The 15,890-nt window shown below is 50.4% G+C and overlaps 1 protein-coding gene across 1 annotated transcript in view; it reads left to right on the top strand.

Moving 5' to 3' along the window:
- Positions 1-8,080, top strand: part of NUDT3 (nudix hydrolase 3) — a 112,520-nt gene extending 104,440 nt beyond the window's left edge. Inside the window, exon 5 of the mRNA XM_037134396.2 lies at positions 136-8,080. Coding sequence (XP_036990291.1) covers positions 136-314 — 179 coding nt within the window. The 3' untranslated portion in view covers positions 315-8,080. The remainder of the gene's footprint in view (positions 1-135) is intronic.
- Positions 8,081-15,890: the final 7,810 nt, after the last annotated feature.

The raw sequence follows: 15,890 nt of genomic DNA, 5'->3' as shown, positions 1-15,890 counted from the left end.
ATTTATAATAGATGTTTTGAAAATGTTGACAGCCATTACTTTCATATTTCTTTCTATTTTCTCAAAAGTTAAATGATCAGAAACCTTTGGTTGCTTCCCTGGTGTCCTTACTTCTTTTCCTATGTGCCTCTACAGGAAGGAAGAGGGAGTGGTTTAAGATAGAAGATGCCATCAAAATGCTGCAGTACCACAAACCCGTGCAAGCGTCGTATTTTGAGACATTGAGGCAAGGCTACTCCGCCAACAACGGCACCCCAGTTGTGGCCACCACCTACTCGGTTTCTGCCCAGAGCTCCACATCGGACATCAGATGACTGAAGACCTAGAAGAGGATGGAAATTGGAAACTAGACTGAAGTGCAGACCTGACCTTCCCTCTCACCTTCGCTCTTCTCACCCCTTTTCACAAGCCTCCTCTCCCAGATAAGGCATGATGGCAGCAGAGAAAGTGTTCATTGAAAGTGTTGCGGTTTGGTGTTACAGGATGGGGCTTTTCTTCTCTTTTATTGAGGGGGTTGTAATTTGCAAGTACTTTTGTGCATGATCTGTCCCTACCTGGTCACACTCCTTCCTACGTTCTCTAAAAAGAAGCAAACAGCCTTCCTCTACCTTGGATTCTGAAGTATTCCTGTCTGTCTCATTCTAGCCCTGGCCAGGCTTTTTTCTTTGATTTTTAATTTTTTTAAATTAAAAGATACCAATATGAGATGAAACCTTTCAAGAATCTGCTCTATAATGTGCTGTTCAGTCCACTAGGTTGGTTCCTTTCACTACAGGATACACTTGGATACATTTATCTACACATTATATACTGGGCATATAATATGTAAATAAATGACTTTTAGAAGAGGAATTTAACTGTTTAAATGTTTCAGGGTTTTGTTTGGTTTCTTAAATTCAAGGCCTTTCCAAAACGGAAAGCCTTTCCAAAACGGAAAGCCTCACCATTCACGCTGTCCTTTTGACGCTCTCTTTGACGCCTGTGGCTCACCCAGTCCCTGGCCTTGCTCTTTCCCAGTCATGACTGTGGTCGAGTGGGGGTGGGGAGAGGGCACGCCCACCATCAGGGCGTCCAGGACTCGCGGCTCCCCCTCCAGCAGCTGCGTTTCCACACCAGGAAAAATCCAGGAAGACAGCTGTTTTCTTTGTTATTGCCAAGCCAGGAGCAAATGGCCTCAGCCCAGATCTGGAGAAACAGTGATAGAGATTGAATTCTTCCCTACATGTTGACAATAGGGGTTGGAACTGGGTTTGGGTTTGGATTTTTTTTTGTAATACTGCTTACAGCCGACAGCACGCGCTCTCCTAGTGCATACCTGCCTTACAGCCGCCTGAACTCATACTGTCTCTGTGCACGGAAGTGGCCGCCTGGCCTCGGCAGTGCAGCTGTGCCGCCCTGTCCCCACTGTGGGGAACCATGTTAGGTTCCTGAAAAGTACCTGGGAGGAAAATCCAAGTGTTTGCTTGTCTTTGTGATGTTGCAGCGCTGGTTAGTGCGCTATGAGCCTGCTCAGAGGTTCTGACTGTGCCGCCTACTTCGGTGTGGAAGGCCTCCCTTCTGCAGAGCAGTGGTGCTGTGGGGGTGCTTGATCGTGTGCTGGGATCCGCGGATGGCGGGCGCTGGGCTCGCTGCAGGCTGTCTCCTTGGGTGTCATTCGCCACTTGTGTTGTTTAGTTGGGAAGTAAGGGTCTTCGAGTTGGTGAGGTGGGACATTGATCAGTCCCTGGCTTGGGACAGGAGCTTGTCACTATATTCTTAGTGGCTTCTCCTTTGTCAAAACAGCCAAGATGTGAAATTACAATTGTAGTTCTCATTATTTAAAAATTCTCATAAATACTCAAGCTTTGAAAAGCTTTTACTCTTCCTTCGCACTAATAGAATGTGCATATCTGGTCGGTCTGTGTCATTTAGTTTCCGGCTTTCAGGGGGATAGCCATTGGTGGATGTAAATTTTGCTGTGCTCTCGGTTGCATCTTGTCCTCCAATCTTAAACACAGAACCAAAGGCAGCACCACTAGTTCCCTTAGGGCACGGTCCTGCCCCTGGGGAAGAAATTCTTTCCCCAAGTCAGGGTCCCATTGGATAGAAACCACACCGTGGAATTTGAGTCTAAATGCCAACTCACTTCACGTGTCCTACTTAAAATCACACACACTGCTGCTGTTGTCTGTTCACAGCATCTAATGTTCTGCTCAAATACATACAGGGGGAATTAAATAAGACCAACTAGGCACTAAGTGGAATCCCAAAAGCACATTCCCCCAAATGCATTCTGTCTTTGTGATGTGGCTTGAAGGTGCTTCGCAGAAGAAGTCATACTCCTGGAAGGGTGCCGCGGCGTCCGAGGTGATTGCGCATCTTTTACCGGTCAGAGGGTGTCTGTACGGAGCTGGTGGGACAACATACGAGCCTGCCAAGTCCAGTCTGGGTTGTTGTTGGTGTCTTCGGGTCAGGAAAGGGAGCAGTGCCAAGAAGCATTTCTCCCTAACATGAACAGGTCCTGTTAACGCAGTTAACTGAGCAGGTTCTGCTGGTGCTTTGCTGACCAGCCACAGGAGGCCCCAGCCGGCGGAGGTTTCAGTTGCACTGGGACTCTGGGGGGGGGGGGGGGGGGGTGTCAGTATTCTTCCCTCCCCGGCACCATCAGCGCCGGGGCTGCCTCACTGCTGTGTAGTCGCCGCCCTTCTGTGCTTCCAGCTAACTTTATGTCTCCCCAGAGAACGGAAAAACAAAGCACAACAATCACCCTGCTTGCAAAGTAATTTTATTGACACCAATTTGCCATTAGCTTTATAAGGACTCACCTGGTTCAGCTCGAAAGAAACAGGTTTCTGTGTTCAGGACAGATATCAAGTCTCTTTCTCACAGTGAATTTGCATCTTCTAGGTTCCGGTTATCACTGGAGTGTCCATCAGAGTCTGCCATCCTCAGGATAGAGAAAGATAGCAATGGATTTTTTTAGTTAAAATTTGTTTTTAGTTTATAAATTGTAGCCACTGGGGAAACATAAGTGAGGTCATGCCATCTTTTTGGAATAGGACTGGGGGGGGGGAGGAAAGAGGGAGGGGGGAAGGAGGAGGGTCAGGCACTGCCCCCAGGAGCAGCTGTGTTAGGGTTTGTAGCCTTCCCAAACAGTGCAGCCCATGAAACAGGAGTCTCGGTTTTTCTCATAAGCAAACAGAACAGAATGGACATGTTAAGAATTGACTGTGCTTTGTTTTGACAAGTATCTGCTGCCCTATCTGCCCTGCGTGGAGATGGCTCCCTAACGGCTTAGTCTGAGCTGAGGCCATCTGGAGGGATCAAAGGGTGAGGGGTCGGCATCCCCTCTGAGGCTGTGGCTGCACTTCCGGTTCACCCTCCGCATCATGTGGCGAGGCGCCGCAGCAAGTGCAGCAGTTAGGGCCTCCCTCCTGGCAGCCTCTGGGGAGAGGGGAGACTGCCCTCAGAGTGTTTTGCAGCCCTTTTGTAAGTGTGTTGCCACATAGTCAGGTTCCTCTGTGGCAAAAAATATTTTCTGTTTTGATGTTAGGAGTCAGCGCATGTGAATTCTCCTAGACTTGCTTAGAAGAAAAAGTTCTGCACAGGACTGTCTTCCTTCTTGCCCTTCTCCTTTCTCTTTTCCACACACAATGCTCATAGAGGCTCCTGCACCTCCGTAACAGAGGGCTGCTCGGTCTCCTGTGGGACCCTGGTGTGCGTTTCACACACAGTACTTTTCGTATTCACCGTTTCCACTTAGTGCTGTATTAACACCTCTGTTGGTGTCCCCACCTGACCTTTTTTTAAAAACAGCCTGAGCCACATTTTTTTTAGTTTACAGAAAGGACTTAATAATCACAATGTGATTTTTGCCACAGCTGTAATTTTTAGTATTTCTGAAGTGTTCTGTAAGCCTGTGCTAGTTGAGAACAGGTTTAGAATTAAAAGAAATTCCTGGAGAAGTTATTACAGTGGGATGAATTTTTGCTTAAAGAGAGCTATAATTGACAATATAGCTTCATCTTGGTCCCATCTGCATTTCAGAAAACAACCCACATTTTTACCAAAAAAAAAAAGAGAGAGAGAGAGCTGTGCAGGACAGCTAAGTCAGCAGTTCCAGGGCGAGGAGATTATTCAGTAGTGATTGAACAGTACAAATGCTTTTCTGGTTCTTACTCCTGAAGATAAGAGGTCAGACCTGAGGCTGTGCAGGTCACACGCCCTGTGGAGGCAGCAGGCATTTCTTGGGAGCCCCGCCGGGGTGCAACCTCCTTCCCCAGGGCTGTGGGGGCTGCTGCTGTGCAGCTGGCCTGCTGGTGGCCTCCCTCTCTGCATGGGGACTTCACCTCACTGGGAGCAGGGGGAAATCAGCAGGCATCTGCCTTGCTGGAGAGCCATGCAGCACGGACCTCTCACCCTCAGAAAGAGCTGTGTTCTCCACACCCCATTTGATGTCGGCTAAGACAGTGAGACATTTGAGATTGTCAGGTAAATTTTAAATTGGGAAACACCAGCTTCGATCCATAGAAGATACTGCTGTCCATGCATCAGGCTGTCTCAGGTCACTGCGGGTCCTGGGGACCCGGGGATTTCAGGGACACTTCTTTCCACTCCTGCGTTCACATTTTGACTGTGTCCTGCGTTAGCTGACAGCCTTCCAGGGATGTGAGAGGCCTAATCAGGGCATCTGGGAAAATGATACCTCTCACCTTTAGATTAATCAAATAATCTGGCCTCTAAGTCCCCTTAAATATTAATAAAAGGGAAGGAAAGAATCCCATTTGGTGTGGATTTGGACTGGATCCTGGAGCTGAGGCTAGTCACGATTTTGTGTATCTCTGCAATGTGAAGTTTTCTAAATAAAAAGGCATGTCTCTTAAAGCTTTGTTCATCGTAATGATTTGGTGAGCTAATGCTTGTCTTAGAAAATGAGGCTGTCTGCAGCAAGGGAGCTCAAAGGGAAACCAGTTAACTCAGAGTCCAGCACACCAGGGGGGACTCCAAAGAAGAAAGTAAGGCTGCTCTGTGAAAGGTGGAGGGCCACCGCTTCTGTTCCTCCATCAGTCCAGTTTAATTCCTCACTCTAGGTTTCCTTCGGTTTACATTTCTGGTTATAAACCTGGAACAGGGACCTCCAAAACACCAAAAGAGGCATTTAAAACCCTAGAGATTGGCTTTAAAAGGTACAGAAACTGCAGCCTTGTCATTCTCCAGCTGTATCACCCCTGTGGCAGTCAGTGCAGATGTCAAGATTTCATTAATCATTGAGCTGAGGAACATAAACCTGGTGCTGATACAGTTACCTACTAAATTGCTTACCCTCTGTGGTCGTTGTCTATGGGGTGTGCTTTTCAGAGAACATCTTGACGGTACAATAAAATCACTCTTCTGGGAATGAGGTCCCATTTAGATCAAAATCTTAACTCTTTGGAACTCCCTAGGAAAAAGCAAGATGCCTCAATCCCAGGGCTGGGCCTTGAGGCTGTGCTGGCCCTCTGTCGTGCGGTGTGCAGTGGCTTACCGGCAGGAAATTCGCTTTTCCAATGAGGTTGCCTGTAAACCCTACAGAAGTAATACTGATAGGAGCCTATCTTTCTGAGCACTTCTGTGCTGAATTGACAAGTTCACCTAAAGCTGTATGTAACAGAGCCCTGTAGCCTCCCTGTGTCTTATCCTGAAAAGAAAAGCTTTTCAGGCTCACTGATAAAATGACCAGGAAGGACCTCTAGCTTTAGTTACATGATTCCAGCAGCATAACAGATATGACTGTGCCAAGAAGGTCGGGACTCATTATGGAGACACCCGGCAACCAGGAGGGTGGGTCTGCCCCTCAGAGAGCCTCCACCCCGGGCATATCTGAAGTTATGTCTTGGCAAGCTTCCAGACCCTGAAGGGAGGGGAGGACTTCGAGCCGAGCGGGCCTGGGCTGTTCCTCCCAAGGTCAGGAAGGAGTTCCAAAGGAAACAGCAGGCATCGAAGCTGCGGCACAGACGCAGCCTCCCTGTTCCCCTTCCCTCATGGCTGTGAGCAGTTGCCCAGAACCCCAAAGGGATCCGCCCCCAAATCCAGTCAGCCTCAGGTGCTTATTTTAGCCCGAGAACCTCACATTTTCCCTTCCACCCATGGATGGACATCCAGGAGTGTGTTGCTCAGGGCACAGTACGTGACTGAGTCCAGGGCCCAGTGCCATAGCGTTGCATTTAGTAGTTAAACAGTTAACTCTGTTGTAAAAGAAATACAGAGTCTGTAGCTCAGTTTTGTAAATGTCAGGCCTGTCTTTATTATTTCATGGTTTGAAAATCTTTCAAACTGGTTTCTAATCAAAAGTTTGGTGGCTAAGTAAAATTTTAGTCAGCAACAATACATCTATCTTAAGAAAGATAGCCACCAGTTCGTCGTTTGTTTAGGGGAGCTAGGAGCATTCAAGGACGTCGGGAGCCGTTGTAAAGCCAATGTCTCTGGCTGCCCAGGTGCGTTATTCCACAGAGGAGGTGGAAGCCCGCTAGTAGCATCACAGCACTTGCTCTTGCCAGCCCAGCTTTATCTTAGGGACTGGTCTCCCATCCCACCCACTGAACTTGGTAGGTAGGGAAAGGGCTCCAAGGAGCAGGCGAGTCCTGCCCTGTCGGCTCAGCTGCAGAGTGTGGTCTTCAAGCAGCACAAGGCTTATTCAAGGTGTTTCCTCACTGCAGTCACTTTACTCACCATCAGCATCAGAAAGGTTAAACTCCCTGGGAGCTTTCCAGTTCTCAAACAGACGAACTAGACGTGCTTCCTCCTGTGGGCAAGCGTGTTGCTCAGATGCAGTCTCCCCTTGGCCAAGTTCAAAAGGTATTTCCAGGGAACCCTTTGGATTCAAGCAGAGTAGCCAAGATGTACTCTTCAGTTTCACTTTTTCCGAAGGACAGAAGTCTTTGTCCCTTTCCTCTGGTGCTCATCCATTTTAGCAGAGGCTCAAATGGCCAAGCCTAGTAATATCTCCAGAACAGAGAACCAGGGACCCATGCACCCAGGGACCAGTGCCCTGGGGATCATAGAGGCTCAGTCTAGACTGTTCTGATGCCACCAGAGCTCTGCTGCTGTCCCCTTCTCTCACGACCACTCAGAAAAGCAAGCAGCCTTCCATCATGAGGTCACTTAGCCCCTTGACCATTCTACAGAGTGAGTGTACGGATTGCCAGTTCAGGCGGTGTGCATGTTCCTAGTAGGATAGAAAGTGGACCCGCCAGCAGGCTGAGCACTCACATGGTTGGAGAGATCGGCAGAAATAACCCCAATGGGCTAAACAACTGGGGAATCCAAGGAATGGCGCCCATATAGGAGGCGGGGTTGGTTATGGTCTTTAACCTCCTGGGGCCTAGTGCTGCGCAATGGAACGGGTTTGGCATCACACTTGCCCAAATCCAAGTGCACCCCAGGACTCGTTCCAACCCATGGGTGTATGGCCTTGTTTGCCATTTCCTTTGTTTCCAATTTTCCTCAGTTTTGCATGGAAAAATCAGACTTTCCTTCCCTTCCTGCCCACTTGGGCTCCCTGCCCAGACCCGGCCTCTTTACCAGACTCCTAAGGAAGACCTTCGCTGTGGCCGTGGGAGCTGAGGGGAGTGGAATTTGGTCCAGAGGAAGAGGACAGAAACTGAGTCTTCCTGTTTCCTTTTCTCAGGGAAGGTGTTCTCAGGCCTCCTTCACACCTTTCCCATGAGAACAGATGGCTTGCAGAGGAGGGCTCAGAAGAAAGGGGACCTGGGTCCAGCCCCCAGGTCTGGGTGCAAGACAGGCGCACCGTGGGAAGAAGTCCCACTTCCCCTTTTCAGCAACAGGCCAGCCGCATGTAGCGGTTCCCCTCTCTACTCCAGCGTCTGCTTCTGTGGTGCTGGCAACGGGGCACACAGACCCTCCCCAGGAGAGCTCTGGTAGCACCCCTAAAAGTCCACCACCCCGCATCCCACACCTTTTTGTACAAATGCTTAAACCTGTGAGTGTGCTATTCCTTTGTGTTCATCAGTTTCTTTCTATTTGAGCTGTGTAGGAGGGAAGGGCGTCAGAATTGTAGGATGTAATCTTGTGCCAGCCAATAAAAACCAGTATTTCACACACATCCCTGCTTAGTGTCTGGTCTCTTCTTTCCAGGGGTTTTCCTTGAGTCCTTGATTTTACTCCCACTCCGCTGGGTTTGGGGAGTTGCCCCAGAGGTCACCTGTGGCCTCATGATTTGCTGTTCAGGGAATTCAGTGAGGGATGGATTGGAGACTCCAGGGGCAGACTGGCGGTGCCACTGCCGTGGGGACAGAAGTGAGCCACATCTGAGATAACAAGGGAGCATAGCCAGAAGTGGCTTCCTCATGGGGAAGCAGGAGTTGGACCTGGAGTGCTGCTTCGAAGACTGCAGTGGCAGGACGTCCCACAGAAGAGAAGAAGCAGGGCGTCTTCAGTGTGAGGGCAGTGTTAAGTGGGCTGGGGCCCCTCGGCCCAAAGACATGAAGTGCGTGTGAGCTGTAACGAGAAATGGAGCGGGATCAGACCGAATCAGAGGACCACGAAAACCAGGCCAAGGAGTCTGGCTCCAGATGGTGAAGGCTTTTTTTAAAAATTTGATCAACTGATTTTTTTTTTTTTTTTTGAGAGAGAGAGAGAGGAAGGGGGAGAGACAGAAACATCTATTTGTTGTTCCACTTATTTATGCATTCATTGGTTGATTCTTTCTATGTGCCCTGGTTGTGGATGGAACCCACTGACACTGTATCAGGACAGCGCCATAGCCAACTGAGCTACCTGGTCAGGGCCAAGCGAAGCTTTCTTGAACAAGGCAGTCTTGGACCATCAGCCACGTCTGAGGAGGCAGCTGGAGAGGCTGGAGAGGAGCAGCCTGGAAGCTCTGACAGCTGTGCAGGGAGTGGTGTGGACCCACTGATAAAGAGAGGGCAGCAGAAGCAAGAGCAAACAGCCTATCATTGTCAAATAAATGTATCCACTGAGGCAGACTGGCATGGCCATTCTGCGAGCCCACAAATCTGAAGTGGTCCATGTATCCAGAGGTCACTGTTGGGGTGACAATCACACGAACACAACTTTTGAAGACTGGGATACGAGAATATGGGTGCCTAGATGACACCTGGCCCGTTTATGTGACAGTAAATTGTCAGACCAAGGTACCTGGTTAGTGCCCGGCTGAGTGTGTCTGAACGCCAGAAACAGGAAGTGGATTACTGAACAGTGCCAGCCTGATGACTTCATCCCCCCACGGGGCAGATTCCCTGGCAGCTAGTCAGGGTACTCTTTCTCCATCCAATTGATTCTGCAGGCCTCCTTTGTCCACCCTATGATGATCTCTCCTCCTTCCTCTGTCAAAGGGTTCTTTCTTTAGCCAGATTTAGTGCGCATAATGGGGCTAGGAGCTTATGAGTGCTGATGCAAGTCATACACTCAGGAAACCAGCAGACAGCCTCCTCCACTTGGGATCTGGGGTCCCAGAAACTCCATTCGCCTGTGTCAGACCATGGTGGACCACGCTACAGGTCGCCCCTCACATTTAAAACACTCACAGAGGGTGGATGTAGACCAGGATTGCCTTGCTGTAGTTCATTCAGTCTCCCAGGAGCCTGCAAGACTTGGGACTATAGAGGGCAGTCTAAAGAGGCTCCAAAACTTTGAGTGTGAGTGACGATAGAAAATCAGCCTGAAGAACACCAGCGCAACCCTGATACTGCTGGGACCAGGACCGGGACCAGGGCGCCGCACTGTGCTTCCTGTGCCCGTTGGTACCCCAGACAGCAGCTCTGATCATCTAAGCCAGATGGAGTCAGCAGTGTTCCTGCTCATCCCCCTGTCAGGTTGGCTCCTGTCCTCTCCAGAGACCTGATAATCATGCCCAAGAATGCCTGGTGCTTTTTTTTTATATATTTTATTGATTACGCTATCACAGTTGTCCTGTTCCCCATCCCCGCGTTCCTCTCCTCCGCCCTGCACACCCCTCCCACCCACATTCCCCCCTTTCATTCATGTCCATGGGTCATACACATAACTTCTGTGGTTTCTACATTTCCCACTCTACTCTTGCCCTCCCCTGTCTATTTTCTACCATCTATGCTACTTATTCCCTGTACCTTTTCTCCCATTCTCCCCCCTCCCTGCTGATAACCCTCCATGTGATCTCCATTTCTGTGGTTGTTCCAACCACACATTGGTGTTTCTCTCCCTCTCTCTAAAAATAAATAAAATCTTTTTGAAAAAGATTTTATTTTTTTATTTTTAGAGAGAGGGGAGGGGAGGGAGAAAGAGAAACATCAACGTGTGGTTGACTCAAGTGGCCCCCACTGGGGACCTGACCTGCAACCCAGGCATGTGCCCTGACTAGGAATTGAACCAGCGAACCTTTGGTTCTCAGCCCACGCTCAATCCACTGAGCTGCGCCAGCCAGGGCAAAATAAATAAAATCTTAAAAAAAAAAAATCATGTTTGCCTTCTGGTTGCAAACACATTTGGGGCATGAAAGGTTTATTTTATCTCCTTGGTTTTTTGACTCCCAGCTAACATCTCAGCATCTGAAGACGCAGCCACAAGGCTCCATGTTCTGTGTCCTGGACACAGCCGTGTGCTAAACCCAGGACGCTCAGCCTTACAGAGGCAGCTGCATGGGTGACGGATGGCACAGGATGGGAGAGATGAGCGCTTGGGGAGGTAAGCCATTGGGAGCGGGGTAAGGGGACGATGGAGAGAGCAGGAGGACCATGGGAGGGTGGGATAGAGGAAGGGATTCAGAAAAGGGAGGGACAACAGTCATCTGCCAAAAGTCCACTTGCTACATGTTCTTTACAAAGCTGCTCTTCTCTTTGTGAGTATTGCAGTTAGACCAGAGATCAGGTCTCAGCTCAGCTGTGGATAAGCTCTGTGACCTTGGGCAGGTTCCCATCCTTGTTCCCTCCAATTCAGCAGGGTAGCAATTGACTCCGTAGCATTGTGAGTTTTAAGCAAAGATGTGTGCGTGATGCTCAGGCTAGTATGTGATCATTGAATGGGGGCTGTGTGCGAACAACTGGGAAATGCCAAGTGCTGTGTTAATTCACTAAATAAGAAAACAGTCACAACAGACACAGATAATCACAATGCAGTGACAAGTGCAATAAAAAGAAGGCTGAGGGTCCATCCAAGGATTCATGAGGGATGAAGGAATTCTCGCCTCAGGGGCCAGCATGTGCAAGGGCCAGGCGCTGTGCTTGGGAGACGGCGAGTCTGCTGGGGCTGGAATGCAACAGCGATGGTGGGCAGGGAGGAGGGAGAGGCAGGAGGTGGCATGGGAAAGGTCAGCTGAGGTCAGGTGGCTTGGCAGGCTGTGTGATCTTTCCTCCGCATGACTGGGAAGTCAGCAGCGGTTTTGAGCAGAGCATGACCACATCTGGCCATTCGGGGAAGATGATACTGTCCATTGAGTGCCCCTTGGGGGCCATGCCTCGGTACAAGGCAGGGTGTCCCTGCTTCACACACAGTCTTTGCAGTCCTGCGAGGCCAGGGCCCGTGGTCATCACCATTGTGTGGTGAAGAAATGGAGGCTTAGGAAAGCGAACTACATTTTAAAGGTATTGGGAGAACTAATTTTCAAAATCAGGGTGAAGTGCCAAGGATGTCTTAAGACAACTCTGAAAACTACCAGGGAAAACAAAGGACTACAAGGGGAGTCCTGTGTTCTGTCACGTAAAGACTTAATATGAAGATACAGCAACTAAAACAACATGATAAATGGGAATAGCTAGAGAGAAAGAGAAATCCGTTAGTAAGCAGAGAGGGGACCAAGAGCCAGGCCTACGCATAAGTGGGAGCATGGTGAGAACGGGGCGGGGGGGGGGACGGCCACCGAGGGCAGGAAGGATGGGTCCCTCCACAGATGGTGCAGGAAGAACTGACTGGCCAAGCAGAGAAAAGTAAAATCAGACCCCTATCTCACACCGTACATGAAAGAAAAGTCAGCAATGTGTAAAATGAATCATAAAACTTTTAGAAAAAAATGTAGAAGTAACATATCCTAGGTCACACAGACCAAAAATGGAAAAACCATAGTCAGACCCAAGGGGCCTGGTGCAGAAGCTGCCCCGCCCGGCCCACTCAGCGGTGCTCTCTCCTGGCCCCTTCAGGGCGTAAGATGGAGCAGAGCACGCCGAAACTAAAGGTGGGGTGCTGGTGAGCGAAGGCTGGATTTGCACCCGGTCCCCAAACACCTCACCTGAAGGGCTGCTGGGGAGGCCGAGGGAGGGTCTTCCTCATGGTAACACCGTCCCTCAGTCAACAGGTCGGGCACTGATGACGCACCAAGGCACCACCCAGTGTCTGTGTGAGGGACTCTGTCAGGGACTCAGCAAACATTTATAGCTGTGTGGGCAGTCATGACACTCAGGGAGGTGTGAAAAGGGTAAAAATAAGGCAGCAGCAATGAATCACGGCACCCAGGGCTGGGGGGATTTTAGGGACTGGCTAGTCCCATCCCCCCATTTTACACTCTGGGAAGTAGAAACAGTGAGAAGGACCTCACCGGTGCTCTGGTTTGAAATCCTGAACAAAGAGTACAGATGTCTGGCCATCCTGCTCCTCTGTCTCTCGGCATGGAAATCTTTTTTTTTTTTAATGGTTGTCCTGCTCCTGCCACCAAATCCAGCGCCAGGTCTAACCCCATGTCCCTCACTTCATCACTCACTCACTTCCCATGTTTCTTGTCCTCATGTTGTTCCTTTGCAGCCTCCCTTCATAACCTGAATTCAACCATCCTCTCCAACCCCTCCTACCCTACAGCGGAGCCTGCCCAGAGGAAACCGTTGCTCTGGGACCACCATGGGCCCATACCGTGCCTCCACGGAGCCTCCAGTGCCACCTGTTATCCGTCAGTGACTGCCACACTGGCAAGTCCAAAGGCCACTTGCCTTATCTGACTTCACTGACCCTTCCCTCCTCCTATGGTGTCCCTGGCAACACTTCTGGCTCTGTACCTACCCATGGCTTTCAGAGTGAAGTTCCAACTCCTTAGATTAGTACAGCGTATCTTACTGTGACTTGGCCCCTGCTCACTTCTGCAGCCTCACTTCCTGCTGCGCACCTTGGCCTCACAGAACCTTGCTCAGGTTTCCAAATGCATCGTCACCACCAGTCACTGCTTCACAGTTCCCACGCGCAGGGCCCACGTTTGAGAAAGAGCTCCAAGATCCTCCCCCAGGCAGTGCAGTGTGGCACCTTCTGAAGGCAGGAAGAACCTTTGTTTTTGAGACCCAGCTGAGTGGTTCAGGAAGTACCCAGGAAATGTAGGCTGGAAGAAGCAAAGAGCCAGAGGCATTTTGGGAATGCCCATCGAACAGGAATGTAAGCCTAGTGCCACCCGGTCCTCTCAACAACCTCACCCCACAACACCCCTCAGCTTTCCCCAAACAGGAAGCAAAGGCCGCCAGGGGTCTAGGGAGGGAGGAGTTTGGAGCAGGGGCGGGGCGGGGAGGGGGACGGTGTTCTACCCTTTGAGTCTGGCTCCCACTGATCAATCATAAGGAAGAGCGATGGAAGCCTGTGGGCTGAAGCTCCTTCCCCAGCTTTCTCTTTCTGCTCTACTTTGGGGATGAAGTCGAGGGAAATTTGTTTTACTTGGGAAGAATTTGATCTGAGGAAGCTGGGTGGACTGGCTACAACAGCTAACATTTCACTAGTGCTTTCCAGTTCACAACGTCCTCCATCAGTTCACACGATTTCTGGAACACCTACTCCCTGTGTCGGGCCAGGGGCCAGGGTCCTGCCTTCACATCTGCCCTGAGAGGCAGGCACCTTGATCCCCATCTCACGGCTGAGGCAGCTGAAGCCTGGAGGAGCCTGGAGAACAGGGGAAGCAGTCTGGGTATGGATCAGGTTCAAAAGACAAAGGCGGCCGAGGGAAGCACATACGTTGCAGACTGGGCCTCTGGTGCGGTCCGGGGCTGGCCGGTAAGGACTTCATTCCCTAGGCCACCCCTTCCCTCTGATGCACCCACCCCAAGGACCCACTTGGTCCCTCCTCACTTACTCCTTCCGGATACGCGGTCCGGCGGGGGACACCTCCCAGGCCCTTACCTGCTAGTCCTGGCCCTGCCCCGCTCTGGGAGGAGGATAAGCCTCCCGTTCGTTATGGAGAAATTACCTGTGTGGAGGGCGACCGGGGATGGAACCACAATGGCGGAACCCGGACAGCAGAGTGGCAGTGGCCTGGGTGGGGGTGGCCCTGCCCCTGACACTCCTTGCAGTACATTGCTGGCCCTGAAACAAAGGGAGCCCCAAAACAACAGCCTCCCCTCCTCAGGCTGCCAGTGGTCTCACGGGACAGCGGTGGGGACTGTGGATCGTTCTCTGCCTGGACCCTGCCTCCACCTTTATCCCATAATGGGTGGGCGCCGAGGCTGACCTGGTGCCACTGGTCACTGTTTCCACAGAAGCTTTCCTCCACTCCTCCCTCCCTCCGGAGTGGCCCCCTTCTCTGCCTTCCCAAAATATAGAGAAGGAAGGGCTATTGGAACAGCTGAAGCAGCCATGATGGAGGGAAAGCAGTTGGACCGCAGGCATGCAGAACACCAACTAGCTTCACAAAAACAAGTGAGCCCATTTAAGAAAAGGCCTGGACTTCTGGCCAAGATGGAGGCATAGGTGGAAATACCGTGCCTCCTCACACAACCAAACTGAAGGACAACAAAGATTTAGAAACAAAAACACAACCAAAACAGAAAGTTGAATTGTACAGAAGTCCGACAACCATTCAACCAGACACGTAACAGGGACAGAGTCGGCGGCCAGTGGAGAAGGGTCGCAGCAGGAAAAGGCGGTGGTTAACGAACCCAGGAGTGCACACAGCTCGGGGCCTGCAGACCCAGGGCACAGGGAGGAAATGAGCAGACCCAGTGAGGGTGTAAGGTGGTTGGCTGACCACAGTCACACATTCGCACGCAGATAAACAAGGCAAAAACAAGCAGTGAGACAGACTATGCAACCCAGGGCCCCAGCTATGGGAAATAAGGCCTAAAAGCACCGATTAAAAGGTGCTAGAAGAGACGCCCAGCCTCACAGGAGAGTTAGCTGGGGAGACCCGCGGGGTCCTAGAACATACACAAGCCCACCCACCAGAAGGGCCGAATTTGCTTGTGGGAAGTGGCAGAGGGGACCAAAATCTGCAAGAGAGCAGAAAAAGTGCCATTGTTCCCTCTGTGACCCCACCCCCACATACAGCATCACAACCCAGCAACTGGGTTGCCCCACCCTGGTGAACACCTAAGGCTCTGCCACTTATACATAACAGGCACAACCTGACCAAAAATGACTCAAACAGAAGAACAAATCAAAGCCCCAGACCCAACACTTTTAAACAACCAAGAGATAGCCAACCTATCAGATGCACAGTCAAAAGCACTGGTGATCAGAATGCTCACAGAACTGGTTGGTTTTGGTCACAAATTAGAGGAAAAAAATGAAGGCTACACTAAGTGAAATGAAGGAAAATGCACAGGGAACCAATATTGATGGAAAGGAAACTGGGACAAATCAATGGAGTGGACTAGAAGGAAGAAAGAAACAACCAAACAGAAAAGTGAAGAAACACGAATTCAAAAAAATGGGAAGAGCCCTGGCTGGTGTGGCTCAGTGGATTGAGTTCCAGCCTGTGAACCAATAGGTTGCCAGTTTGATTCCCAGTCAGGGCACATGCCTGGGTTGTGGGCCAGGTCCCCAGTGAGGGGCACATGAGTAGAACCACACATTGATGTTTCTTTCCCTATCTTCTTCCCCCCTTTCCTCTCTGTCTAAGAGTAAATAAAGTCTTTTTTAAAAAAATGAGAAGAGGCTTAGGAACCTCCAGGACATCTTTAAACGTTCCAACATCCAAATTATAGGGGTACCAGAAGGGGAAGAGGAAGAGCAACAAGTAG

This window comes from Artibeus jamaicensis, unplaced genomic scaffold, assembly GCF_021234435.1.
Source record: "Artibeus jamaicensis isolate MK-2021 breed Jamaican fruit bat unplaced genomic scaffold, CSHL_Jam_final contig_1539, whole genome shotgun sequence".
Lineage (NCBI taxonomy): Eukaryota > Metazoa > Chordata > Mammalia > Chiroptera > Phyllostomidae > Artibeus > Artibeus jamaicensis.
The sequence above is the reverse complement of the archived record's forward strand: the minus strand, read 5'-3'. Positions and strand labels throughout refer to the sequence as shown.